Genomic DNA, 27,559 nt, shown 5'->3' with positions numbered 1-27,559 from the left:
TGGCTGAGGTGGAGGCGCCAATAGGCGGGCTGGCCGCTCAGAGCCAATCAGGGGTCGCTATGCTGGTGGATCGGGGTTGCGCGGATGCGGAAGTAAAGACTCGAGCAGACAAGAGAACCCGCTGCCGTGGGTCCCTCGACGGGCCGCTGAGGTGAGGGGCTCCGAACCCCTCCTCCCCCCGCCCTCCGTAGGGCGGGGACTCAGCTCGAGGGAGCCGGGCGGTTCGGTGCCGTCTCCAGCAGTCTGGCCACCTTCTCTAGGTGCCTAAGGAAGGGCCCGGGCGGCGCCGGGCAATATCTCTCGGGCATGCGCCTTGGCGCTGTGTGGCGTTCAGGGCTCGTTGGAGTAGGCAGGTGAGGACAGCAGGTGAGAGGCGGGCTTTGCCATGGCATCGGCCTCACGCTGCTAGGCTGGCGGGCAGGGGAGGGAGCACTATCTATCTATCTATCTATCCATCTATCGCTGGGATCTCAGTCTTAGTAGGGCCCAGTATTATTTGTACTATGGAAGTGCCTAGGTGTCCCGCCAAGGGCAGGGACCCCTTCCATGGGTAGCGTAGGTGCACATAGTACGAGACAGTGCCTACCTTAAAAAGGTTCCAGTTGAAGTGGAGAAGACAAAGGGCGGAGGGAAGAAAAGATTATCCTCATTTTACCAGTGGAGAATGGGAGCTGAGAAAGATTAAATGACTTGTCTAAGGTCATGCAGGGAGTCAGTGGTAGCTCTCCCATGGCCCAGTCTAGTGTCTTATCAACAGGATCATCTTCCCTTTGTAAATCTCCTCTTCTTCCACAGGAACACATGGTTTCTTCCCATAAAAACTTCACCATGTCCAAATATAGTAGTGCCCCTCCTAACTCTTACAGCGAACTTTCTATCGGCAACACAGAAATGGGAGAAACTGAGAAAAGCAAAGAGCATAGAAGGGAGACCCTCATGGAAACTCAGTTTAACCCTAGCAAATTCCTAAAGAAAAAGCAGCATGCACAAAGAAACCAGCTGAACCAGATGGATACTGGTGCCATGCAGGAAGGGAACAGGCATATTGCAAAAAGAACTCGGGATACAGCCTCAAAAGTGAGGTCAAGTGCTGTTCTGAGAAAGCTAGCACAGATAGAAAGCAAGATCATGACCCGAAAGATGCAGATGGATTTGTCAGATACTGAGATGGACCTGAAGATTTCAGATGAAAACTACTTCTCAGCCAGGTCCAACATTGAGCAGAGTGCAAGAGGTAGCAGGTATCTGAAGAAAAATGACACTGTCAGTGAAAATGTGATATCAAATAAAGTCCATTTCAATGGAAAAAATAGCAGCCAGACAACAAAAAAGAAAGTGCCAGCTAGAAAACAACTTGGTTTAGATAGTGATGAAGAGGAAATGAGACAATTACTAGGGAGCTCTTTGGAGTTTTCCAGTGAAAATGAGAACCAGAAAGATGTCACCATTTATTCTAAACCTGGTGGAAAGGTAACAAATGTACTTTACTGGGTTAGACATGGTGTTTACATTTTATGAAATTTATACTTTAAAATGGCAGATCATTTTACAAAGAGTTAACATGGGAAATTAAGTTGTTAAAATGATTTGTGATCCACTTTTATGAGATGAGCTAATTTCAGTTGCCATGCTTCTTATTCTATGTAGCATTCTGAATGTTTGATTATTCATTAATATAGTGTATTTTAACTTTTAGTGATTAAAAGTTGAAAGTAGGTGAAGTAATGACATAGATCTCTTTTCCAAGTCATTCATGAAGTCCAAGATGAAGACTGCACCAAGAACATCTTTTCCACCCAGTAAACAATCTTCATGGACAAATCTATTTAATGCACCTTCGCTACTTAGCAGAAGTTCTCAGGAAAGGACCTCACATAGAATTAATCCACAAACTCCTTCTCCACCTAGTAGAAATTTACCAAGACTAACTAGTATGTTGTCTCAATCACCAACTTCAATAAAAGACAGCATTGCTGAGATCACTTCACCTAGAATGAGCCACATCAGAGGAAGTCAGGTGTCCTTGTCTGAAAGGAGTGAAATAAAGTCTTTGGATGAGTTGTTTTCAAAAGCAGCAGATACAGAAGATGCAACCAGTGAAAGCTCCAATCGTAAGTTTTTCTAAGTTTATTTTATATTTCTGCTTATATTCTGAACAGACTTGATGTAAACCATGGACACAAACTAAACTAGAGCTCATCATATTCAACAAACATCATACAGAACTCTAGATCCTGTCAAAGGGATTGAGATTTGCTCTGAGTGATGTTTTTCTAACGTAATATAAACTGCCCCCACCCTCATTTTTGATTGGCCAAAGGAAGCGTGCTACACTCAACCTGATGGCATTTCTCTGTCTGTAACAGAATCCCTTGACATTGGAAGGAATGGGGATGCACACGGAAATCCTGGTGGGGGAAAATGGGGGACAGTGGTATAGGGAGGGAGATGTGTGGGGCACACAGTCTCTGGCATGTAGCTGAGGGGAATGGGAGGCATGGGTAGAAGGGACTCTCAGTCCCTGGTATGAGGGAGGGAGGATTGCAGTGTCCTTGAAACAGAGGGGGATGAGAGAGGCACAGGCAACTTGTGGGGAAATGGAGGAATGCAAGAAGCCCTTGGTGGATTCAACAACCTCTGCCTACAGAAGCAACAAAGTGTGTGATGCTCTAATTTAATAATATGAACAAGTGAGAAAGGCTGGGTTATAAACAATGTTTAAATAGATCACAGCTCTCAGACAACAAGTCTGTGGAAGCCAATGGAATCTAGTTTATGCCTTGTCTGCACTACAGAATTAAACTGTTACTGAGCACAGTTGGTAGTAATTGCTGAAAATGCAAGTCTAGACAAGCACAGTTTACAGCACTAAACACTGTTTGTCCATATCTACATTTGCAGCTTCATGCTTAGCTTTGGTTCAGCTCAAATAATTGCTAACAATTGCATTTAAGAAAGCAGAATTATAGTTCAATTTTTGGTTCAAGCTACACTGTCACTATGGACTGGAGTCTTATCAGTGACTGACTTTGAACTTTATGTGATATATTACTGATGGTAATACCCCAGAATGTATATTGCCTTTCATTTGAGGATATGCAGGCACGTTACAAGCATAAGTTATGCTTTGCAAATTCATCGCCCCATAGAGCACGAGGGTATTATCTCTATGTGAAACGGGGGGAAATGAGACACAATGAGGTTAAGTGACTTGTCCAAACTTTCACAACAGTTACAAAGTGGAGCTAGGAATAGAACTAGGAATTCTGAGATTTAGTTCCCTGTTCTAAACAGACCATACTACCATTCTGACCAGTCTTTTGGAACTTTTAAAATAGCTTTCATATACTGTCATTACACAACATTAAACAAGAGAACTTGTATGCATTATGAGTCCAATTGATTTAACTTAAATCAGCATTCGGGTTTTCTCTTTTTAAAAAAATCCTCCTATTCAAGAAAATTGTATAATGAGAAAAGACCTTAATAGGTCATGGAGGGTCTGAAGTAAAAAACACATAAAACTTTGATCTGTATAAGTGAATATTTAAATCAGGAAAACAGTATTGAATGTATGGCCTTTCCTCCTTCAAAGGAATATGTAAGGTAATGTTTTAGCTCTGATGCCAGGTGACCACTTGTCATTCAATTGCAGAGTTCAGATTAAATATTTTGAGCATTGAAGACTTGGATCCAAATGTTTCTGGTGATAGAGAAGCGTTAAAACAAATGGTAAGTAGTAAATCCTTAATGTTACCTGGAAGAGCTTATATTCATGAGTTAAATGAAGATGGGTGTTTTGAAGGGAGCAGCTTATCATGGAAGATTAGGGTTGGAAGGGACCTCATTAGTCCAACCCCCTGCTCAAAGCAAGACCAACCCCAACGAACCATCTCAGCCAGAGCTTTGGCAAGCCGTACCTTAAAAAGCTCTAAGGATGGAGATTCTACCACCTCCCTAGGTAACCCATTTCAGTGCTTCACTACCTAATGAAAAAGCTTTTCCTAATATCCAACCTAGACCTCCCCCACAGCTTTAGACCATTGTTCCTAGTTCTGTCATCTGCCACCACTGAGAACAGCCTACTTCCATCCGCCCTGGAACCCCCTTTCAGGTAGTAACAGGCTGCTATCAAATCCCCCCTCATTCTTCTCTTTTGCAGACTAAACAAGCCTAGTTCTCTCAGCCTCCCCTCATAAGTTATGTGCTCCAGCCCCCAAATTATTTTTGTTGCCCTCCGCTGGACTCTTTCCAATTTGTCCACATCCTTTCTGTAGTGGGGAGCCCAAAACTGGACACAATACTCCAAATGAGGCCTCATCAGTGCCAAAAAGAGGGGAATAATCACTTCCCTTGATCTGCTGGCAATGTGCCTACTAATGCAGCCCAACATGCTATTAGCCTTCTTGGCAGTAAGGGTGCACTGACTCATATACAGCTTCTTGTCCACAGTAAGCCCCAGGTCCTTTTCTGCAGAACTGCTGCATAGCCAGTCGTTCCCCAGTCTGTAGCAGTGCATGGGATTTTTATCCTAAGTGCAGGACTCTGCACTTGTTCTTGATGAACCTCAGCAAATCTCTTTTGCCCCACTCCTCTACTTTGTCTAAGTCGTGCTGTATCCTATCCCTGCCCTCCAGTGTATCTACCACTCCCCCCAGCTTAGTGTCATCTGCAACCTTGCTGAGGGTGCAATCCACCCCATCCTCCAGATCATTAATGAAGGTGTTGAACAAAACTGACCCCTGGGGCACTCCACTTGTTACTGGCTGCCAACTAGACATTGAGCAGTTGATTACTACCCATTAAGCCCAATGATCTAGCCAGCTTTCTATCCATCTTATAGTCCATTCATCCAGCCCATACTTCTGTAACTTGCTGATAAGAATACTGTGGGAGACCATATGAAAAGCTTTACTAAAGTCAAGGTATATCACGTCCACCGCTTTCCCCACATCCACAGAGCCAGTCATCTCATCACAGAAGGCAATCAGGTTGGTCAGACAAGACTCGTGCTTGGTGAATCCATGCTGACTGTTCCTTCCACCTTCCTCTCTTCCAAGTGCCTCAAAATGGATTCCTTGAGGCCATGCTCCACGATTTTTCTGGGGACTGAGGTGAGGCTGACAAGTCTGTAGTTCCCCAGATCCTCCCCCCTTTTTTTTAAAAAGATGGGCACTATATTTGCCTTATTCCAATCATCTTCCCTGCTCGCCAAGAATTTTCAAAGATAATGGCCAATGACTCTGCAATTGCGTCAGCCAATTCCCTCAGCACCCTCGGACACTTTGCATCTGGCCCCATGGACCTGTGCTTGTCCAGCCTTTCTAAATAGTCCTGAACCTGTTCTTTCAGCAGTGAAGGCTGCTCATCACCTCCCCATTCTGTGTTGCCCAGTGCAGTAGTCTGGGAGCTGACCTCCTCTGTGAAGACAGAGGCAAAAAAAGCATTGAGTACTTCAGCTTTTTCCACATCGTGTCACTAGGCTGCCTCCCCCATTCTGTAAGGGGTCCACACTTTCCCTGACTTTGTTACTCACACACTATAGAAACTCTTCTTGTTACCCTGTATGTCCCCTGCTAGCTGCAACTCCTAGCTGCTTTGACCTTCTTGATTTCACTACTGCACGCTCGAGCAGTATTTTTATACTCCTCCTTAGTCATCTGACCAAGCTTCCACTTCTTGAAAGCTTCCTTTTTGTGTTTTAAGTTCATCGAAGACTTCTTTGTTAAGCAAAGCTGGTTATCTACCATATTTGCTATTCTTTCTGCACGCACATCAGGATAGTTTGTTCCTGCACCCTCAGTAAGGTTTCTTTAAAATACAACTTGCTCTCTTCAACTCCTTTCCCCCTCATATTAGCCTCCCAGGGGATCCTGCCCATCAGCTCTGTGAGGGAGTTGGTCTGCTTTTCTGAAGTCCCAGCTTCCATGTTACCTTTTAATAATCTGTGTAAACCCATTATATAGAAAGCAAATTGACTAGATTTACACTGAGATTATATGTATTAGGTTTTAAATTTTCTTTAGCAGATTACACATTGTTAGTTACACTTAACTTTCTTGGTAACACTTCAAGGGAATGTAATTCATTTCCTATTAAGAAAACATAATTCTGGTTTAAGGTTGTAGCAGCCAATAATATTTTATAAGTGATCTACACTGTACTATGTTGTACAAGTATAACTGAAACACTTTTCAACTTGTATTGCTGTAACTCTCCTCATGGAATATATATATATATATATATATATATATATATATTTTTTTTTTTTTTTTTTTTTTAAAACAGGAGATAGACATTCAAATGGCTAAAAAATTAAACAAGGACTCAGAACCAAATGTGTTTCCTGTGAATGACCACACCCCCTTAAAGTGGTAAGTGCCCTAACTAGCACTAATGCTGCTTCTGACAATGATATTGAAGGGGAAATCATGACTGAAACCGAAATCTCTGAACACTTAAGTGGAATTTCTACAGACTGTCTTAGCAGTAGACCAGTATTTCTTCAGCCTGAGGAGAGCAGTGTTAATTCAAAATATTCTGAAGATTTTGAAAAATCTCTGTCTTTACCGCTATCTGAGACTACATACAGGAGGTCCTTGTCTGAAATGTCAGTGGGGCATTCTAACAGCTCTCTGTATTCCAGAAAAGACCTTTCTCCCTCATTGTCATCACCTCAGTCTAATAAAAAATGGCATGAGATGGTAAGCAGAATAACTGTGAAAGAGATGGCTGTGCAGACAACTGATTCTCCATTCACCTATCACTGGTCAAAGAGTAAGTTCACACTGATTTAAAGTTTTGGGGTTTCTAGGTTTTAACGTGCTAATCCTAAATAGTTGTCTAACCTCTTTTCATAGATTCCAAAGCCAGAAGGGACCATTGTAATCATATAGTCTGCTTTGTTTAACACATGGCATAGAACTTCCCCACAATCATTCCTAGAGTAATCATTTTAAAAAAATCTCATCTTGATTTAAACATTGCCAGAGATGGAGGATCTACCATGCCCCCTGGTATATTGTTCTAAGAGTTAGTCTCACTGTTAAATTTACACCTTCTTTCCAGTTTGCATTTGCCTAGCTATAGGTCTTTTAGTTCAGGTTCTATATCCTTAATTATAGCATGAATTAATCAAAAAGATCCTTTTTAATCTGTCACAATATTCAGTCAGCTCTCTCTACAAAAGATACTACCATTGCCAGTTAGCACAGCTCATTACTTCCACCTGTTATTGGTAAAGGGCAGCAGAGGGATGGGACTGACTTCCTTGAGAGGCACTGGAACCTATAAAATGGTGATTCCCTGAATGGCAAATAATGGAGTGACCGCTTCACCTCAAGTAAGACAGCAGCACCACATGACCAGTGGGCTTCAGCTTCTATGTTGGCTGGTAAAAGTCCCTGCTTACAGCTGTACACACATTCTACAGGGACAGACTTCTGAAAAGGGGAATGCTGCATCCTTCTAATTTTAGTTCTGAAATATTTTATCAAACACTAATGGTAAGGTTCTATCCTATACATAGGGGATGGCACAGCAATGTTTGGCCCAGCTGCAGGATGCAGCTATATTGATCCAGTACCTATTGCCAGTCATGTTACTATGGATGCCATGGAAGGTATTGTGAAAGTAATACCCATTCGAGTGTCCTTGTACTTAACTTGTTCAGGCTTCACTGTTTGCAGTTTACATTACAGCACACTGAGCACTTGTTCTCTTCCTTCCTGCTTGTAGCCCTGATAGCACGTAGTCCTGCAGTGCTTGCTTTGAATGATATGTTAAAACAGCACTTGATACTGACCCAGCAGTTCATGGAGACTGTCCACCAGCTTCATTTATCACTTGTGGAGTCATTGGAGAATGAGAAGTTTCACTATCACACCCTGGCAGAAGCTAAGGAGGTAACTGCAGCAAACTACAACTAGCGTGTTGTCTAGAGCAGAAAACAGTTCATACGTTCCCTAAACTGGGACTAGACCAGAGCAAAATGTATATGGGAGAGATTCTCCCTCTTCCCCTGCAAAAGTAGTATGTAGCAAAAACAGCTATTTCCAGTCCCTTTTGTTCCCCCATTAGATTAACAAACTGAGTTTACTTAGCTGCTATATACTATATACATTAGAACAAACTTGAGTTTGTAGAACTAGAAACATACCATTACATTGCTTACCGAAAGCTTAAACACATCTAAGTGGTATATGGTTACTTAGCAACTGGAACCCATAGCATATGTCTTAAAAGAACCAATTTTCCTCACTAATTTAAGAAATGGTACTAATCCTTAACTAGCAGACAGTCTTCACTTTATGGATGCTGCAGAGAATTATCTGTCTGGCTTCTTTTGCCAGAACCCAAGCAGGCCATCCTAGACACGCATATAACCACCAAAAGGTCTGGTAAAAGAATGTTAAGGTTGCAAAGTGAAGCACTTAAGTTAGGAATGCCAGAATTAAGGCTACTGATCTAACCCCAGTTCAGTCCATTTGTGCATTATGCTCTTTAGTTACATTTCTTCCATAACATCCCTGCCTCATTCAGTGCACAGAATAGACAGGACTCAGTGAATTAGTAGCTCTCTCAGGTTGGATAAGGAATACAGTTAAACCAAAACTTTCACAGGTGGTTTAAGTGACTTGCCCAGAATCACACACAAACTCTGAAAGACAGGGCACCATTTGACTTCCTGTGATTGCCCTTTCTTTTTAGTCATCTTCATTTACTACACACCTTCCACCTTGTGCAATAAATAAGGCAGGGGGATCTCAAAACAGCTACATTCACTAAACAGCCCTGCCTCATTCAATGCACAGGCTGAACAGTGCTCAAGGAAGTGTGTAATTAAAGAGTTTAATGCATACGTACAAGTGGACTGAATGCAGGTTGCACAGGCACCCGATTCCAGCTCTTCCTAACTCTGTAGAGCTTCATGTTACACCCATAGTGTTCTGATGGCATTTTTTAATGTGCTAAATGCTATATAGAGAAATAGTTCCTACCCCAAATAGCTTATATGTAAACTTTCACACAAGCAAGAAGAGGCTTCCTACATCACGCTGCAACAGCTAGGATGGAGGCCACAGCTTCTATTGCTGGTATAGCAAGGGACGAGTGTTATGAGGCAAACTAATCTTGCTTTCAGCATTGATATAACATTTGAGTATTACTCGACTTTGTTACTTTGCAGTACATCAGGAGTCACAAATCTCCACCTCTGACAACGGAGCAAGCATTGGAAGAAGTTCGGAAGATGCAAGAGCAGTAGCAGAAATTGCTTTGACTGACCTTACTATAATGAATACCAGATTTACTTTCACACGTGACTGTTACAAAAATCTCAAACTGAAATAAGATTTTCAACTGTTTGTAGAAAAGGCCAGTACTACTAGTGCATTAGTTTTGTATGCTGTGAGAATTCATGCCATCTGTACACTTTAGCCTTATGTACATCCTGTTCAGGAACAGGAAAGTAGCCTATCACAATAGCACGTCTTAGTTTTTACTACCTACATGTCTTCAGTGGTAAGCTAGACTTTACTGTGTTAAGTAGAAAACTGCACATTAAAACTTTGCAAGCAAATCAACAAAGGATTATATGTAGTGTTTGTTGCATTATAAATGGTAACCTGCATATTTAACATACTGCTGGTATGGTAAATAGGGTAAAAGTGCAAATCCTCCAGTATTGTTCAAATGAGGAATCTGCAAATGGAAGAATAGCGACCATATTAAGTTAGTGCACAATTTTAAACTGTGGATGGATATAATTGTCCTTCTTAAGTTATTAAATAAAGAAACTTTTCAGAACCCCTGCTCCAAAAATAAAGGTGAATTCCTGGCAAGCTGAGGAGATACTACTTTGTACGGGCAACCCACTTGACTTTGAAATATGAGCTAAAGGCAGTTTTATAAAAGTGTTTTTTTTAATTTGAAGGCAAAACAGTAAAATTCACAAGTTGGTAACATACGTCTTTTGCTGATTCACAGACAGTTACAGTTTCACAGCTACAGTAAATCTAGAAGCTGATTATTTACCATATTGGACTGGATGGATCTACCCTATTTTTATTGTAAAAATGGCTCTGGAAGAAGTTGCCATCTAGCAGACCTCTGGAGTTGTGCATCTGTAGCTGGTGGTCTTCGGACAAAGAATTCAGTTACAAAAAAGGGCATTCTGTAGGCAAGGTGGTTTCCAGGAATGCTTCATAGTTAGAAATGTGGGGTGGGGAAAATGGAGTCTTCTCTATTGAACTAGTTTTAGCTTTTTATTCAAAGGTATATACAAAAAAATATAAAAAGCTTAAAGAATATCTCATTACAAAGCATTGAACATCTCTTAGAGCGCTTAAGTGGCTAAAACACTTAACACTCTATGTTCTGAATAGAGTTGTGACTGCAGCAGGTGGTGCGTAGGGGCTTTAAGTGGTGTAGTAGGTTCTAATAAGCTCATACAGTGCTCATAGGTCACCTGTATTGGAATTAGGTGCTTCATTCCCCATTTAGACATTAGGATACACTGCTCAGCATCAGTCTGACTTGCTCCCAAGGCAGCACCCCTCCACTTCAAATAGAATTAACCTTTGAGAGAAAAACATACATTATGGAACAAGAGACATAGAACCATAACACGTAACATTTGTATTCCACAGGCATGAGTGGATCATAATCCTGGACCAGAGATAACATGGGAGGGGTTTAGTTCTAGTATAAAATGGGTAACTATTTTTTTAAAAGTGTGCAAAATAAATGGGTATTTTTAAACTCACTAGACATGTACTAGAAATGACTGGCCTTTTTAACACTAAACAAATGTTGGAGTACATGTCATAGCCTTCCATTTTCCATCATAGATTTAAATGTAATTCATTTAATGTCACTTCCTCCAGACATTAATCCTGATTTATACAAGATTAAGTTTAATCTTTTGTAGAAGATGCAAGACATCTTTCTTCAGATTTCAGGGAGTCTTATTCAGGTGGTGGAGGGTCTTGGGTTTCACGCTTCACTGAAACAATAGGGAAAAAAGTTCTTACACATTCTGCAGTTAGTCTCACCTTAGTAATGCACCTTAGGATGGGTTTTCCCTGTGCTCTGTGTAATGAAGTCTCTGCAAACAGACAGCTGTGGAGCTATAGCCAGAAGTAACTTATTTTACATGGCCAGGCCCCTCTCCTTTCCCCATTGCCGCTATTTGTTAATTTTTACTCAGCAAGGGTACCTGTCTAATGTCACTCAGAGCCCCCATAAAGCCCATCCTTCGCTCACTCTCAAAACGAGGCTCTCCAGTCCACAGGTTTCCACTCACATTGGCAGGGAACTGTAAAGTAGGCCTGTGTCATCTTTTCCTGAGCCTCTACTACAGGCTTGTGTTGTGCCCACCCATTACTGGTTCTGATCCTGAGGAAGGGAGCAGAACTCAACAGCAAGGGCGAGGAGGTCGCATCTGGACAGACAGGGCCAGCATGCCAGCCTGCCTCCCAGTACCCACAAACCAATCCTTTGCTGTTGCCCTACTAACCATAAAAACTCCTTTGACATTTGCCATCTTCCCCCCAGTATTTTAGGGATCAAATATAGTTTCCTGAAGGTTAAAACACAAATTGCCTGGCAACCACCACCATAGCCAAAACATGGTTTGTAGAGGGAAATAAGGGGGGGTTAATGTGGAATGGAAGAAGAGGTTAATTAAAAATGCACAAGAATTTCTAAATTGTAAATAAAGCTCAACTCAGATTAAATTTAGAAAATGCATGGTTCTTTCCTGCTGTAACAGCCTTTACAGTTTAAACCAAGTATTCCAAAAGATGAAGCAGCTGTATGTAATGTGACAACAGCTCTTACCAAGGAAAAAGGATTATTCAGAGAGCAGCATTTACTTACCCAGAAATTAATAAAACGATTACAATACTAATTTGTGTTCTTAATCTTTTGATTCTGTATGCAATCCCATTGGATTTTATAGTCCAGGGAAACCCTTATCATGTGGGCTAAAGTAGCTATTATGGTAACTACAAAGGGTTCATAGGACCTTTTCTAGATTGTCCAACATTCACTTACATTCATCTCTGGCCTTCATGCGAGCAATAAATGAGTAACTTTTATTTCTGCGGTAGTTTTCATATGGGTCATCTAGTGCAACTCCTACTCCTTTATACTGATCCCATTTATCTCTGATATCCCCTCCTTTAATTGGGTCTTGGATTCCTTGTTCCTTGGCTCCCAGTCCTCCAGATCCACTCCATCCTATAAAAAGGACATGGGACAGCATCTTATTTTTTCTTAGTAACATGAATTGTACAGGAACAGCTTGGAAACAAACTGAAGAAAAAGGGCACACGAAGCTTCATACAGCCTGAAACAATAGCTCTGAGGAGGGTGAACTATCCCATTCTTCGCCAGTATTAATGCCAAGACTCACTGCTCTGGGTAGAACAGGGGGCACCAACACCACCCCAGCAGAAGACACTTTGTGGGGCCAGAGGAGAGTGCAGTGGGCCCTATCTTCCCACTCAACCAGGAAGATCTATTTTGTCTACTGGAGTAAGTACCTAGCATAGGAAGTCCCCTTGCTGCCACCCCATGGCATAGTCCCTGCTTCTCTGGAGGGGAATGAGGGCCCTTCCACTACCACACACCATGTAAGTGGGATTGGGGGGGGGGATGGGGGGGAGGAGAGGAGGAGTGGGGCGCATTTCACAACGTGCCTATGGCCCTGGGGTACAGAGGATCACTGTTATGAAGATCTGCATAAAAACAATTAGGAACCTGTATGAGCGACTGATAGACAACGGCCTGCTGCAGGAGAGTTTGGGGTGGAGGAGAGAAAAGAATCTCTAGAAGGAGCTAACTTTTTAGTTGGAAATACAGACATTACACATGAAGCAGATGAGCTTGACTGCAAGATTTGGTACTGTAATATGGTAGGAAGAAGGTTAGTCCGAATAGTTAGGGTGCTAGCTGGGACTTCTCTGGGTTCAATCCTGTGCTCTGCCAGGCTCTCTGTGACTTCAGAGAGTCTCAGTCTCTCTCTGCCTCACTTCCTCATTACTTCTCTCCCTTACAAGGGATGAGTGAGAATAAAGAGGTTAGTATGAGTGCCTCTATCAACTATGGTAATATGCCCATGTAAGTACTTAACTATGTGGAATACAGAGGTAATACTGTTTTTGACAAGGCTATACGATGAAAGTTCACAACAGAAGCCCCAAAACAACCTTGCACCATTCTCAGCCTTTTGAAGCTATGGTGGACAATGAAATGAGTGGCTGGTTTCATTTATTAATAGCAAGGGCAGGTGGCAGTTATGTTCTCAAGCCCTTCTCGAAGGTATTCACGATTGCAAGGGGTGCCAGTTATCTCCAGAACTCCTTGGGTGAAATAGGCCTGATGTCACAATTCACATAACATATTTCAAAAGAAAACTGTGTAAGGGCTGTTATCAAGAGAACAGTGATCAATTGTTCTCTGAGCACTGAAGGTAGAGCAGTAAGTAATTTGCAGCAAGGGAGATTTAAGTGAAATATTAAGAAAAGCTTCCAAACTAAGGATAGTGAAGTGCTGGAATGAGTTACTAAGGGAGGCTGTGGAATCTCCACCACCGGAGGTTTTTAAGAAGAGGTTAAACACCTGTCAGGGTTGGTCTAGATATACTTGGTCCTGCCTCAGAATGGTGGGGATGGAATAGATGACCTCGAGGCCCTATTTGATTCTATATGAAATGTACTTGGTCATGGGTGCTTTATAGGACTATATATAGCAGCCATTTGATTTAAAAAATGATGTAAATACCAAAGCTGTTCAGTTACTCTGTGTCCTCTTGCAGCATTGTGAGCAGCTAAGAAGTTTAGCGCTTCAAGTCTTTTCCACAAACAATGCAAACATAAGACACAGGGCCAGAGGATGAAGCCAGCACACTACTAGGACTTAAGACCAGCTCTCTCTGCTTTCCTCCTCTTAGCCACCTCTCTTCAGCCTCCAACTCCCAGGTGCAGCACAGCCCTTCAAGTGTGGCCTGTTGCTACCTGCTTCTTCCCAGCTTGCAGTGCTGATGTTGAAAGTTTTCAAGTCCCTCTTGCAAATGATCTTGAACCTGAGCACAGGTCAGCTCAGTGACCCTGGAGCATCCATTGCAGAGGACTAAGCCAATGGAGAGGTCTGTGACTAGTGATTAGACTGGCAATTTTGCTTTCTTAAGTACTTTGGTGTCAGAAATTTTGGATTCCCACTTGAAATTTAGAATACAGTAAAATACAATAGCTGTGGAAAGTGTTTAGTCTTCTCTGACGCCTGCTGTAAATGGTCCAGGTCTCACCACCATACAGCAGTCTGCTCAGAATGCACATCTAGTAGATCCGTGTCTTGGTATTCAACGTTAGATTCCTGTTATCTCACATTTATCTTGTGGCTCAGTGTGGTAGCTGCCTTTCCGATGTGAGAATTAAGCTGGTTATCTAGAGAAGTTATCCTATACAGTTGATCCTAGATAGCAGAATTTGTGCACAACTTTAACATGGATGCTTTAGGGTCCTAATTTTAAAATGAAGTGAGTGTTTTGCCTATTACTGGGCCAAACGTGTTCTCTCAGAACAAATCTGACCTACAGATTTATTAATGTTGCATGACTGTTTCTGAAATCTACTCTTTAGGTGTATGACTTAAGTTATCTTTCAGCAGAAGAGTCCAAGAGAAGGTTCACCATAAAAATTTCATCATAGCCTCTCACCCTTACGATACATGAAAGCCTGTTGGAGTAAGAGGTAAACACAGTGTCCTAAAGTCAGAAGGATGATTTTTTTTCTCCCTGCTTTGTGAAAAGTTCTATTTGGGGGAGGAACCAGAATGATTGTTTCAATCAGAGACAATAAATCTTACCCATTTTCACTAACATTTGATGACCTTTATTTTCTTCTCCAAGTCTTGAATCAGGTATAGGAGGCGCAGAGCTAGAGCCCAAACCAGCAGCAGAGCTAAGGGAAAAATACAGGTTATAATTTATCATTAGAATCTTAACATTTCATTGTGTTAAACCATACTGAATATAAGTTACTTGTTATGCATATGTATTGTTTAAACTGCCATAACCAACATAACTAGCCAGATATAAACCACTGGAAAACCAAGATACAAGGAGTCCTATTGCAGCACATTCTATGTATCCCCACTAACCAACCAAACAGCAGATACCAAGGATATCAGATACCATGGTTTTCTCAAGACTAAAGTGCTATCGTTCCCAGAGGACTTCTTTTTCTTTCAATGTTATGTACCTAACTTTAATGCAAAGTTTTAAAATACAATATTTAGACACCACAAGGAACTATGAAGTAATTTTATCCTCTCTCCACATGTGTTGTAACTGTGCAGTTTGTTCAAATTAGAATCCTGTTCTTTTCAACCCAAAAATCATAGGACAGTCTCAGAGAGTACATCACTGAACTCAATCCAATGGGAAGTCTTACGGAGGAGTGGCACTGCGAGATCGGGACCGGTGCCGCCTTCCTGGGGAGTAGGATTTAGATCTTGATCTTGACCTTGACCGTGACCGACTACGAGAAGAGTGGGATCTGCTCCTGCTTCTAGAAAGTAAAAGTGTGTGAAGTCAGTTATCTTTCTCCAATGAACAGAATTATAGCAATATATAGCTTTTTCATCTGGTTCCCTACCTTTTGTAATTCACCTCTGATATTAATGAAATACTTTTAAAAAAATATTATCTAAGATCTGGAGAGTTTATGGACAGAAATGCTGATATATCACTCCATGTACACAGCCTCCAGTGTGATGCATTCTATATATTTGAGAAACAGAATGAACACACTAATTTGAAACATTCAGATCTCCAGCTTCACCTCCTTGAACAAGATCTAGTGATCTTTGGTGCCTTAAAGTAACTAATTAAGGTTTCCTGAAGAAAGCAAAAAACCTAAGTTTTAGAATCTTCCATTTTCTGGGGGAAAAAACTGCATTCCCAACCTATGAGAGATTTGTTGAATATGCAATGGGAGCATGGTCAAAAGCAAAATGGTCAGGAATAAGGAACTCCTGAGTTCAACTAACGGTTCTACCACTAACTCACAGCATTGCCTTGGACAGCTCATTTCATCTCTCTTTCCCTTCTCCACCATCCTTTGCCTCATCAGTAATATCGGAAATATTTATTTTCCTACCTCCAAAGGCCTGTTGTGAAGGATCATACTGGCACAAACCCAGCATTTTGAGATTTAGCCAGCCCTGATTCCTAATGAGCTCTTGCTTCACCCTACCTGGACTGTGATCGTGAATAGGATCGTGATCGAGAGCAGGATCGAGATCGTGACCTCGAATAGGAGCCAGATGACTTTGAAGATCTCGAATTAGATCGTGAGGAGGAGCGACCTCGGCTTTTAGATCTACTGCGAGATCGAGACGGCCCACTGCATCGGGATAACAAAATACCAAAACACCCAAGAAAGATTCCTGTGAGATGCATGACAAGCAAACACATATTTTCAATCAAACTAAAATTTAAATATGCTGAAATTTTGCTGATAGCCCAGTGAAGCCAAAGCCTGCCAGCGTAGCAAGTATGCTATTTTCTAGATGTTAAATAAACCAGCACACTGTCAACAAGATGTTTACTGTGTGATTAAATTAATTAGTAGTAGCATGGTCTAAATGAATGGCAAGTGTTAGAGAGTAGCACAAGAGAACTCCTACCTATTTCTCTTCTCCTGACCTTTCCTCCGTCTAGCTCTCATTTTAGCTCTGAAGAACTCGTACAGCCCGTTCTGCTCCCAGCCTTCACTGCAAGATATCAATCACACACAGAATCAATATCTGAGACAAGCCCACTTTTGTCAAATAGACAGATTTCAGAATTTCCCCTAAGATTTTGAGAGAATCAGAGATCTGGGGAAAGCAGTCTCACACACTCCAGTATGAGACCAAACAGCACATTGCAAAATGGAACTTACAAGTATTTATTTCAGCATTAGTAGAACCAAATTAAAAGCCCTGAGAACTTCTCAGGACAGGGCATTTTCCTTACCATATTGTTAGCAATACCCATTCTTACCTGTTTCTAGGCCTGTCATGAGATGGTGGACTATAAAATGCCTCAACTGCAGCCAACAACCTCTCACTCGGGGGCATTGGGGGTGGAAGACGTATATCTTTAGGATCCAAAGGTTTATACTCATGATCTTCAAGCTGCCAGAAACAAATACATTGCTTTCAAGTCATGAAGTGACTACTTGAAGAGATAAATATACCCAGAAAGTAACTCCTTAGAGACCTTGCACTTTCATTCCTGAGTTAAAAACTGTCTAAAATACAGCTTTGGCAGATACCACAAACAAGCACTGGATCATCTAGTAAAAAACAAAACTCCAGTGACGTTTGCAGCATTAAACTTGGCAGCACATTAGCTGGAATTCCCAGGTGCATGAAATTCAGTTGTAGCCTGTTTACCCCCATGATATCGAAGCTTCTGGCACGAGACCCTGGGAACAGCAATATGCACTGGGAATAACAGAAGAGACCTTTATAAATTAGCACTATATAAAATCATACTAACTTACGCCATCCCCACAGCAGCCAGTATGTTCCCTACAGTCTATTTTCTGGTGCTTTGTTCACTTGTATTAAATTAGGATTACAAAAGTCTTCACAAAAAGAATTTCAGACCAGTAGCTACCAAACATGGCTAGCCAGAGACTGGGACTATCTCCACACTCCTGTAAATCACTATGCTATGGATTTTAAAATTATGGGTAAAATTTAGTATCAATGGGACTTCGACACTTCTCAAAATTGTATTCTGTGTTCATAGTCTAGCTAGCTGCTTTTTTGAAAAGTTCCCTGAGACTCCTGTGTCAATACTGATCGATGGGTATTGTGTGGAAAGCACACTACTCTGACATTTTAAAATTAATTAAGTTATTTATTCTGTCCCTAAAATTGATCATGGAAGTTTTGACCTTTTAACACTTCCATTTCAGGAACTTACTTTCACAAGTGGAGCCATAAGTCCAGCAGGAAGGTCAAAGTAGGGGACATTTGGCACCAGGCTGGGATCATCATGGTTCACGTGAGGGGGGCCTTGTCTCCGCATGTGAGGAGGCTGCCCATTAAATCCATGTGGAGGCGGCCCAAAATCAGGGTGCTGTGGCCCACCCCAAGGAGGATGCTCACCAATTCCAGGGTGAGGCAATCTATGCCCAGGGTGGTGATGAGGAGGTCCGATTTCTACACAGAAAAGGACAGGAAGCCTTATTTCGTTTTATAGAGGGGAAGAAAGGAAGAAGGTCGACTAAGTGAGACACCGCCCACCACATACATTTTATTCTAGGAGAGAAAATTCCACTATCAGGAAAGTTCACGAACCACCCCAGAGAAGAGAAGGCACTTGGTACAGGTCTGTGCTCATGAAGTACCAAGTCTCTCTCCCTCCCTACCCATATCAGCCACCCTCACTATTGACAGCAAATTTCAAAAGCTAAGCCCCTGTCGCTTTGGGATACTTTGAGTTTGGAAAGTGCTACAATGAAAGTTTCTATTCTCAAAACCAAAGTTACCTTGCATTCAACAAAGGAGACACCTATGTGATCTACTTCTAAGGGCTCAAAATACAATGGCAGTCCAGCTCCAAAGCAGCAGACTTGCAGTCCTCTCTCTTTCAACACACAAAGAAAGAGACAGGAGTGGTTTCACAGCAGTACATAACATGCACGTGCTTTGTTAGAAGGGCATTCCAAAAGGAAGGAGTGAAAATGCTGGTGTTAAAATAAGGCAATGAATGATCTCAGCATAATCCCTAGTGGAGAAAAACACTGGCTGTGAGCACCAGGATTGGTACAGCACACTACGGGGCCATTATGAAGTATGCTGGCAGAGCTGCAAGGGAGATCCAGCCTGGGCAACAGAGACAGAACTTGGTGGGAGAAGTGTGCACTAGGACTGCCCAACTGGAGCCTGTGCTATTAGTCTCACTTTCATGAGAAGCAGAACACAATTAAATGTGAAGTGAAAACATTTCTCTACCATTTTCAGGCTCCCTCCCACCCCGCTTACATCCAATAAGAAAAAAGTCTCTCCAGTTCCCCATTAGAATCCAGAAGATGGAGCAACTTGTCTGGGTTTAGCTCTCTATTCTCTCCTATTGCTCGGGCTGCTCTCCCTTCTCACACGTCACGTCAGCTCCAGCCGATACATTCCAAGAGAAATTTTAGCATTGTGGTGGAGTCTCAATTACTGGAAGTTTTTAAATCAACAATAAATGTTTTTTTAAAAGATATGCTCTAGTTCAATCACAGCTATTTGACTTGAGGCAAGAGTTGATTCACGGCAAACTTGTGTTATGGAGGAGGTCAGACTACATGATCACAGTAATTCCTTCTGGCTTTGGAAATCTGTGATTCTAAAATTAAGGTGTATAGCTGCAGAAGGAGCACTATATGGATTGCACTGGCATCTAGACACCCACAGACTCTCTTGTAAGAGGCAAGTGGGTACAGATTTTTGCTGATTGCAATAATTTATTATGGGTTCCAACTGTTCATTACATCTCAGAGAAGGAAACACTGAAAAGCAGGAGGCATCCAATTCCTGACACAGTAACTCCCAGTACAAGCAACAGCAGCTTCCCAGCCCTTGTGAGCCAAGAGCTTTCCAGGAAGAGTTACCCCATTCCTATGATGTGAAGCTCTCATCACAACAAACTAATGAATTTTAAAACAGCAATCCGCTTCCTCAGCACCCACCTTACCTTGAGGAAAGTCCCCTTGGGGGTAGTCAAAACGATGAGGATAAGGTGGCCTTTCAAAGGGATGGCGAGGTGGGAAGTCATCCTGCATGAAGCGAGGTGGGAAGCGGTTGAAATTATGTGGATGTGGGGGCTGACTGAACTGGGGATGTTGCTGATGTGGAGGGAACGGGCCTCTGAAGTGGGGTGGCCGCTGCATTCGAAATGGAGGTTCCCTTTGGCCCCCTCCCCATGGAGGCTGCTCATGCTGGTTGTTCCATGGTGCTTCAAATTGGTTGTTCCAAGAAGGATCTGGCTGGTTATTCCAAGGGGTCTCCCGCTGGTTATTCCATCCTGAATCTCTCTGTTCATTCCACATTCCTTCATGGTTGTTATTCCATGGAGGACAGTGTGGAGGTCCCTGGTTGTGAGGGTAAGGAGGCTGGTCATAAGACTATAAGAATAAAGAATGTAATAAAAACAGTCTATTTCTAAATTAAGTATTACCTAGAGGGTAAGTGCCTACATGTGCACAGGAGGGGGAACAAACATCAGTATACAGAGTCTGCTTTGCAAGCGACAGTTAGGACAAACGGAGAAGGAGAATGTTGGAGGAAAAGCTAGTGTGCTTCTCAGTCCTGTTTAACTGTAAGAAAAGAGCTGTCATTGATCAGCATATGTTTACAACCAGGATTCCTGTCCCTCAACCTGAACACAACATAGAGTAAAGGCCTAAACAGCTCTGCACCCGAGAGGGAGCCCACGCTTGCTCATAAAGGAAAAGCAGTAGAGGGACAGCTGTGAAATAGGATTAATGATTTGCTATTTAGTTTTCTTTTGACTAAGAAAAATGCCAGATATTTTAAAATCTGGACTTTAACATTTCCAGCTTTTCAACAAGCTTCTACTTGTGATGATTTTTACCATCTGACAATTACTGGACACCTAAGTACTGTTCCACAGCTACAGTTACATGTTTGGTACCTGTTGTTGACCCCAAGGTGCAACAGGATGAGGCTGGTCAAACCAGGGTGGTTTATTTGGAGGAATCTGATCATGAGGCCCAGGGCCACGCGGTCCAGCAGCTGCAGGATCTTGCGCCCCAGCCGCTGTTGCATCATACTCTGCAGAACCAGCTAGAGGAAGCTGAGATTTGCCATCATCTGAAATAAATTGGAGACTGTTGTAAGAAGCACCATTTGTTGCATGTGACTACTACCAAACAGTGGTTTGATCTACAAGCCTAGTCCATTTCAAATTCCACTGGGTACAATGATAATTCTGTGGGAGTCTCCTGGTTCGGGGAAGATTCTTGACCTCAGTTTGAACCCCACCATTCAGTTTCCTATTTAAATTTATACCAGCTTCTGAAGAGACAATGAAATACTTCACATGCTACTTTTCATTCCCCCATTATACGTCAACAGCCTGTTATAAAACAATTTAATTATTCTTACTCTTTCCTCTTTCAATTCCCCTGAATCCTCTCCCCTTGTTTAAAATAGCCATCACGTTCTAGACCAGTGGTTCTCAACCTTTCCAGAATATTGTACCCCTTTCAGGAGGCTGATTTGTCTTACATACCCCAAGTATGCGTCTTAATGTGCGTGGCCTTATTTTCAAAGGTGCTCAATACCTGCAGCCTTACTGAATTTGATGGTATTTGTGAATGCTCAGATCCTCTAAGAAGAATCAGGCAGCATATTTGACAAAAGACAAACAAGAATCACATGCTACCAAGTACAGCCCCATGAACATTTTTACAGCCACACAGTAAACTCCTGAATAGAAATGGTTTTGGTTACAGAATGGTACTACAACACCAGGCTAAAGAAAATGGAAAAATAGCTTCAGATCAATAATAATGTATTCAACCCAATAAAAAAAGTTATTCAAATTTTATATTTCAACAGTGCCTTAAAGTCACAACCAGAATAAGCTCTGTGATGCTAGGCACTATAAAAACAAAAAACAGACAGTACCTGCTTAAGTCATTTATAAGTGATGGGCAAGTCAGTCTAAAGTAGCCCGCTATCAAGACAAGCGGTAAATTCTCAGGAGAGCTGCCAACCATTAGCTTGTAACACAGAAGCCCTGAGAATGCAATCATACCTGTTTGACTGACTGGAGCAGCTGGAGGCGCTGGAGCAGGTGGTGGAGCCGGAGCTGGTTGTGTTGATTTTACCTCACTCTCCAGTGGTGCTATTTGTATTTGTTGCTGCTGCTGCTGCTGCGTTAAGCTGTTGACAAACTCTTCATGTTGTGTTTTCAGGTTTTGTATTTGCTGCTGGAAGGCCACCTGAACAGGCTGCACTACTGATGCATATTCTGTGATCAAAGTTGCCTGACAGGATGAGAAACAAATTAAGATGAGCATTTCCGAAGTTATTTTGCAGCCAAAACAGCCACCATCCCTGCTCATACAAGCTCCCCCAGATACTGTATCTGTTTTCTCCTAGAGGGATTCAGAGAGTGAACCTGCTCCAATAAACTCTCATTATTATTTACTAGATGCTATATGGAAAATCCCTCCTGTATTTCCCCCTTTGCCTTATTTAAAAGCTGGCAGTTAACAGCATTCATTCTGGGTGCCTTAACAAAAAGAGTTAATCACAGATGCATATGATACTATAAAAAACTTTAACAACAGCCAGAGAAAGAGAATAGAAATAGGAGGAACGAAGCAAAAGGCAGAATTTTTTTCCCAAGAGGGGGAGAGGCATAAAGATAACAAAACACACCAAGAGAGCAGAATTAGGGCCAGAGATGAGGAAGCTGAAGGGGTGAAGGAATGAAGAAACTAGGCCTAATCCATGCTATATTTTAAATGGGCCCACCATATTTAGCATTAGAACAATGCATTACATTACTTTGTAATGTGATTGAGTACAAGTTCATAACACAAGGACAGTTACTATTTACATCTCACAAGAGAGGAGTTATTGCATTTAGCACTTAATATATATCCACAATTATGTAATTATAAAGGAGGTGTCAACTTTCTCTCATGGCTAACCTGGTACTGGCCAAGTCCAAGAGCTGGGCTCTGTAACTGCTGAATAATTGATTCATCAAAGTAGCCATTTTTCTCCCAGAGCTGAAGGAGCTGCATACATTCAGGAAGGGGGGAAAAAAAAAAAAAAAAAAAAAAAAATACTGTTAAGCGCATGACAGCAGGGATAGAATAAAATTAAGGCACAGTAAACTACATCTTTATAATCTAGTCACAAAGGCTTCTCCACATCGAAAATAGAAACATAAGTCTCAAGCGAACCTAAAACAACTACTCACTCTGGCAATTTTCTGTTGCTTATCCTCTTCCACCGCTAAAAAGCTAGTACAATATATAGGGACAACCACCTTCTGTAAAGCTGCCAGAAGATCTCGTGCTTGCTTCCGCTGGCTATAAAAAGGAGGGAAAAAAGTATCAGCCTTTTATTGTATTGTCAAATAAACTGCAATAGCCACTCAAATAGGTCTATCTTATCCAAATATAGACATCTATAGTTAGTAATTCATTTCCATATAATGAATACGATACTTTACATTTTTAAAGACAGCCTCAGCTAGAAACAATGTACAGCAATGACTTAAAAAGTTAATTCAGTTCTTAATCTATCAGCACTTTGCTTGCACCAATTATACACATCATGCTACAATCACTAAACATGATGGGAACATGTAGATTAAGAATAGAAAATTTGTACTTGCTCTAATTTGTCACGTTTTTTATAGCAGGGAAACCCTTGACTACTCATTAAACTCATCAAAATAAATTGAATGCATTTTGATTCTTACCAGTGATGCAATACATCATTGATTAGGTAGATTAAGTGTAACCGAAGCTCAAAGTGAGCCCCTTCTGCTGTTATACGATTTCGCAGATGTCCAGCCATCAGCTCACAGTGTTGAGGAGACTTTGCATTACTAAACATCCAGTTTTTGCCAGCCTTTGAAAACCAATTCAAAATATTTTAAATTAATCTGATTTGTTCACATTGCACGGATTTCATAAAGCACCTGATCACTACACCACAAGTAACTACATGGAAGCGAATTCCCATATAACAGTTGTTACTGATTATACTATATAATTAAACAAAGAAGCAACTAACTAAAACTGTACACAATACAATTAGAGGTCACAAACCATGTTCAGGCTAGTAATGACAGTTAATGGCTGTTTGGGTTAAGAAGAGGTTGGTCACTGAATTTTGATCAGCAGACTTAATTCCTCTCACCCGTCTTTTTGGGCTGTTTGTCCCATTTTGCTTTTGTTCACTGCCTCAGACCCAATGACTTCTTGATTTGGCCTTCTTCTTTCCCTCTGTGGAGATCTTTAGCAGACTTCCAAACAGTCAGTTACAAATGAGCTGCCCCAATGATATTGTATATTGGGAATTGATCTAGTCTCCCTGTGTAGGGTGATTCAGCCCCCATATCTTGTCCCAATACCCGAAGTAGAGTACCACTTGCTCCTGGCTATGGTGTGCCTTCATGTACAAAACAGCAGGCAACAAATGCTGAGGATTTGTTCATATGCAAAACAGGAAATGTATGGAATCACTCAATTAACAGAGAGGATGACATTCACATCTGGAACAGCACCAGTCTGATCTATTTACATGCAATCACACCCGCCTAAAACTGCATGCTACTGCACGTTACACACACATGTATATCGCCTGCAAAGGCAGGAACAGAACATATGGATGAGCTTAGGCATTTACTTACTGAGATTGCATCTTTTGTACATGTGTCAATTATTGGCTGCAGCAAGTTGTCAAATTCATTCATATCTAGTTGGGTTTCCTCCAAGACTTTCTGCATTTGTTGTTCAATTGCAAGGGCTACCGCTGATGTAACTTGTTCCTAAAAAACAAACAAACTCTATTAGTAGATCCAATATGCTTTTGATACAAAACTCAGCAAATAAGTCCAAGATGCTCCTAGGTCATAGGAAGCCCACTACAGAGGCCAAGATTCTCTACTCTCACTGAGACAGGTATAGCTATGTTTCAGCTGGCTGTCACTAATTCGTTGTCTACCTGCTCCCACACAAGAAATGCTGTATCTGTCTGTACCTTAAAAACAGATTCTAGCATAAACAAAGCAAGAACCTCAGAGAGCTAAATACTCAGCCCACAATCCAGAGAGGTCTACAATGGGATGCAAGACTTCTTTAAAACTGAGCTGTGGCCCATGAAAACTACTGGTTACAGCATGCAACATTTCATCCTGATCCAATAAACGGCCATTTAGATGAAAATAGACTACTGCATGCTGGAATGTGTAGTCTCTGCAAACCACAGCACCATATCAAAGAGCAGGGCAGCTGTTCCATTTTATGCAAGCTGAGTGTAAGCTTTCACTTTCATAGTTGAACAAAGGTTGGGGGTGTCTGCTCTAAAGAGGTTATCATTTCTGTTCTGTAGGAGATACTGTAAGTAAAGTGATGTTAGTTCATATCTCCACCCAGGCCACTACCCTAAATTTCCAGATGCTCAGAATTCCCTTCAGTCTAAATCCTTGTGGTCACACAATGGACTGCTGCCACTGGCAGTCCAATGTATGTAAAGCTAATACTTGACCTTGAGCCTACCTGTCGCATAGCAAGGAGATGCTGCTCCTGCTGCTGGAGATTCCACTGGCTCTGTTGGATAAGTTCCTCCACAGAGGGAGCACCTTGAGGAGCTGGGATAGCTGCAGCTGGGGGAAGAGAGGGCTGTGACAATGGCTGGATCTGTGCAGTGGCCTCTATGTCTTGAGTCTGTTTGCACAGCACTAGCAGAAAAAAATGTTCAAGGTAAGAGTCATAAGAAGTGGTCCATTTGTTTACACCAGTATCTTAAATAACCTATGCACCCTGTCAACTCCAGAAATCAAACTCACCCCCTTTCCCACATAATTTTGTAATCTAAGACTAACAAATTAAACGGTTGCACACCCCTGGATACTTAATTAAACATCAGTAGAGTTTTCAAAAGAAAGTTCTCAGATCCATCCTCTTGAAAAGGCAGCATCTACAGGAATAAGTGCTTTTGGATTAGCTAAACTAAGGTACCTACAAATAAATACAATACAGGTGCCATATCAAATACTGAAGTGACATTATGTTTGATTTTAGCCAAAATCTGAAGCTCCAGCATACTACAGTTCAGCATGATTTTAACGTGTATTTAAATGTTGGATCTGTTGCAAAGGCTGTATACTCATTCACATTCCATGGATAGTGCTAAAGTATGCCAGATCAACTTTCCCATAATGACTGGCTTAATTTTTCTACAATTTCAGTATAAAGAGCATGAGGAACTGCATGCACAGGACTAAGTCAATTGTTTGAGCACTAAACATAAAAAAAGATTTTAAAAAAACTAGCCAAGATTTGTTCAGGTCAGGACAAAATGCTAGATGAGAGAGTCTGGGCTGAAACACACAAAATACAAAATTCACATTTTTTTTCAAAATCAAAAGCTTACTTGCAAAGCAGCTTGATGTATACTATTTTCCCCTGGAAGTGTGGCGGGTTCAAGTCAGAACTCTTATATTCTATTCCCAGCTATATAAGTGAAGTAGTTAAAACAGGGGGCTGGGAATCAGGGCTGCTGGGTTTCAGTCCCAGCTGTGTCACAGACTAGTGAAATCTTTAGCAATCCTTTCCCTGAAGGCAGATTGTTAAAATACATTTATTTCTGTCCATCAAGGGCTTTGGCAACACCAACACTCACATTGCTGCTGCTCCAGCGCCAGTTTGTACTTGTAGTAGCCGTAAAACTCGCCCCCGAACAGGAACGAGAACTTGGGATTCTCCTTCTGCTTCTCCATCGTCATCTTCTCGAACTCAGGCCCATTCCGTGCCACAAACTGCGCCAACTTGTCAATGACATTGCGCAGCTCCTGGTCTGGGGTGAGATGGAAATGTGACAGCCCTGGCCCCGCCCTGCTCAGGCCCCCCGAGACTCCTATTTCCCGGGCCTCCGATAACCCGCCCCTCCGCGAGGCCATACACCCTCCCCCCCAGAGCTGTTATGTCCCCATCACCCCTCCCCCACGTTACAGCCCCGCACGACCTACCACTACCCTCCCCGTGACTAGGCCCAAACCCTGCCCCGGCGAAGGAATCCTCACGGCCGTGGCGACCACCCTAGCCCCCCGGCTAGTCTTACCGTCGGGCGGCAGCGGCATCTCCATAGCTGCAGGAGAACGAGGTACCTCCCCTTACCCAGAGTCCAGACCTACTAGGCCCAGCCAGGCCCACTTCCCACACCACACCAGGCCCAGCGGCAGCCGGCCGGAAGTGCCGTAAAACCTTTACGGCACAGACGTAGCCGCACTTTACGAGCCCGTCACCCTGGAGACGAGCGGTGGGCGGTCACTCTCTCACTGGCTGCGCCAGCCCACCCTGACCTCACGCCCGCTCCTTCCAGCCTCGCTCTGACTCCCCTTCGCGCGCGCCGCAGTCTTTAGTAGTCCCGGATGTGCCGCTCCGCTTTGGCTCTGCGTCAGCCCCTAGGCCGAGAGCCCCAGCCCCAGCCGTTCACTGACTGACGGGGCAACACGGTCCTGCGCCGGCCGCTGGCAGCTCCACGCTGGCTTCGTACCGTGTCCGTGAGCGGCCCACAGCGGCCAGGCGGGGCGGGGCGGGGCACTCGGCCAGGCCAGGCGCTCTAGGCGCAGGGCAATTCGATCTGAGCCGTCCTGTGTAAACGGACAGGAGGGACCTAGGACTCCCGACTGCTGGAGCCGTTTAGGGGCGGTTCTAGCCGCCATTTCTGAACGGCTTTAACGAGAGGAGTTTAGGGGATAAGCAGCAGCATAACCGCCCCCCCGTAGCTGTGT

The 27,559-nt window shown here is 42.5% G+C and overlaps 2 protein-coding genes across 5 annotated transcripts; one reads left to right on the top strand and one right to left on the bottom strand.

The window, feature by feature from the left end:
* Positions 1-56: 56 nt before the first annotated feature.
* Positions 57-11,911, top strand: CUNH19orf44 (chromosome unknown C19orf44 homolog). The gene is given in 9 exon segments (XM_067561414.1): positions 57-151; positions 796-1,470; positions 1,748-2,111; positions 3,656-3,732; positions 6,289-6,361; positions 6,364-6,777; positions 7,529-7,621; positions 7,738-7,904; positions 9,188-11,911. Coding segments are annotated over 8 exon segments (1,935 nt in total). The 5' UTR covers positions 57-151; positions 796-801; the 3' UTR covers positions 9,266-11,911.
* Positions 10,187-27,080, bottom strand: CHERP (calcium homeostasis endoplasmic reticulum protein). 4 transcript variants are annotated; one of them, XM_067561412.1, is made up of 18 exons: positions 26,887-27,080; positions 26,449-26,622; positions 25,323-25,429; positions 24,455-24,592; positions 23,519-23,670; positions 23,012-23,123; positions 22,737-22,826; positions 21,833-22,064; positions 20,705-20,883; positions 19,745-20,141; positions 17,987-18,225; positions 17,054-17,187; positions 16,696-16,782; positions 16,263-16,412; positions 15,459-15,575; positions 14,872-14,966; positions 12,058-12,243; positions 10,187-11,005 (listed from the first exon to the last, which is right to left on the bottom strand). In XM_067561412.1, the coding sequence occupies exons 1-18, from the start codon at positions 26,909-26,911 to the stop codon at positions 10,968-10,970; spliced, it is 2,652 nt and encodes an 883-aa protein (XP_067417513.1). In that variant the 5' UTR covers positions 26,912-27,080; the 3' UTR covers positions 10,187-10,967. The 4 variants fall into 4 exon arrangements, with proteins under 4 accessions (XP_067417513.1, XP_067417500.1, XP_067417509.1 ...); XM_067561399.1 differs by having other exon boundaries at positions 25,323-25,504; positions 26,887-27,079; XM_067561408.1 differs by having other exon boundaries at positions 10,187-10,578; positions 25,323-25,504; positions 26,887-27,077.
* Positions 27,081-27,559: the final 479 nt, after the last annotated feature.

The sequence above is a fragment of the Emydura macquarii genome, unplaced genomic scaffold (assembly GCF_026122565.2).
Source record: "Emydura macquarii macquarii isolate MOO-44397 ecotype Brisbane River unplaced genomic scaffold, CSIRO-AGI_Emac_v2 contig_306, whole genome shotgun sequence".
NCBI classification, from domain to species: Eukaryota; Metazoa; Chordata; order Testudines; family Chelidae; genus Emydura; species Emydura macquarii.
Note: the sequence above shows the minus strand (reverse complement) of the source record. Positions and strands in the feature narration are given on the sequence as shown.

Coding starts and splice junctions, on each gene's coding strand:
- CHERP (XM_067561399.1), bottom strand. CDS start 26,911: ATGGAGATGCCGCTGCCGCCCGACG. Junction 17,188..17,986: donor TTATGGCTCCACTTGTGAAA/GTAAGTTCCTGA, acceptor TGTTTCTGGCAG/CTTGAAGATCATGAGTATAA. Junction 16,413..16,695: donor GGTCAGGAGAAGAGAAATAG/GTAGGAGTTCTC, acceptor ATCCCGATGCAG/TGGGCCGTCTCGATCTCGCA.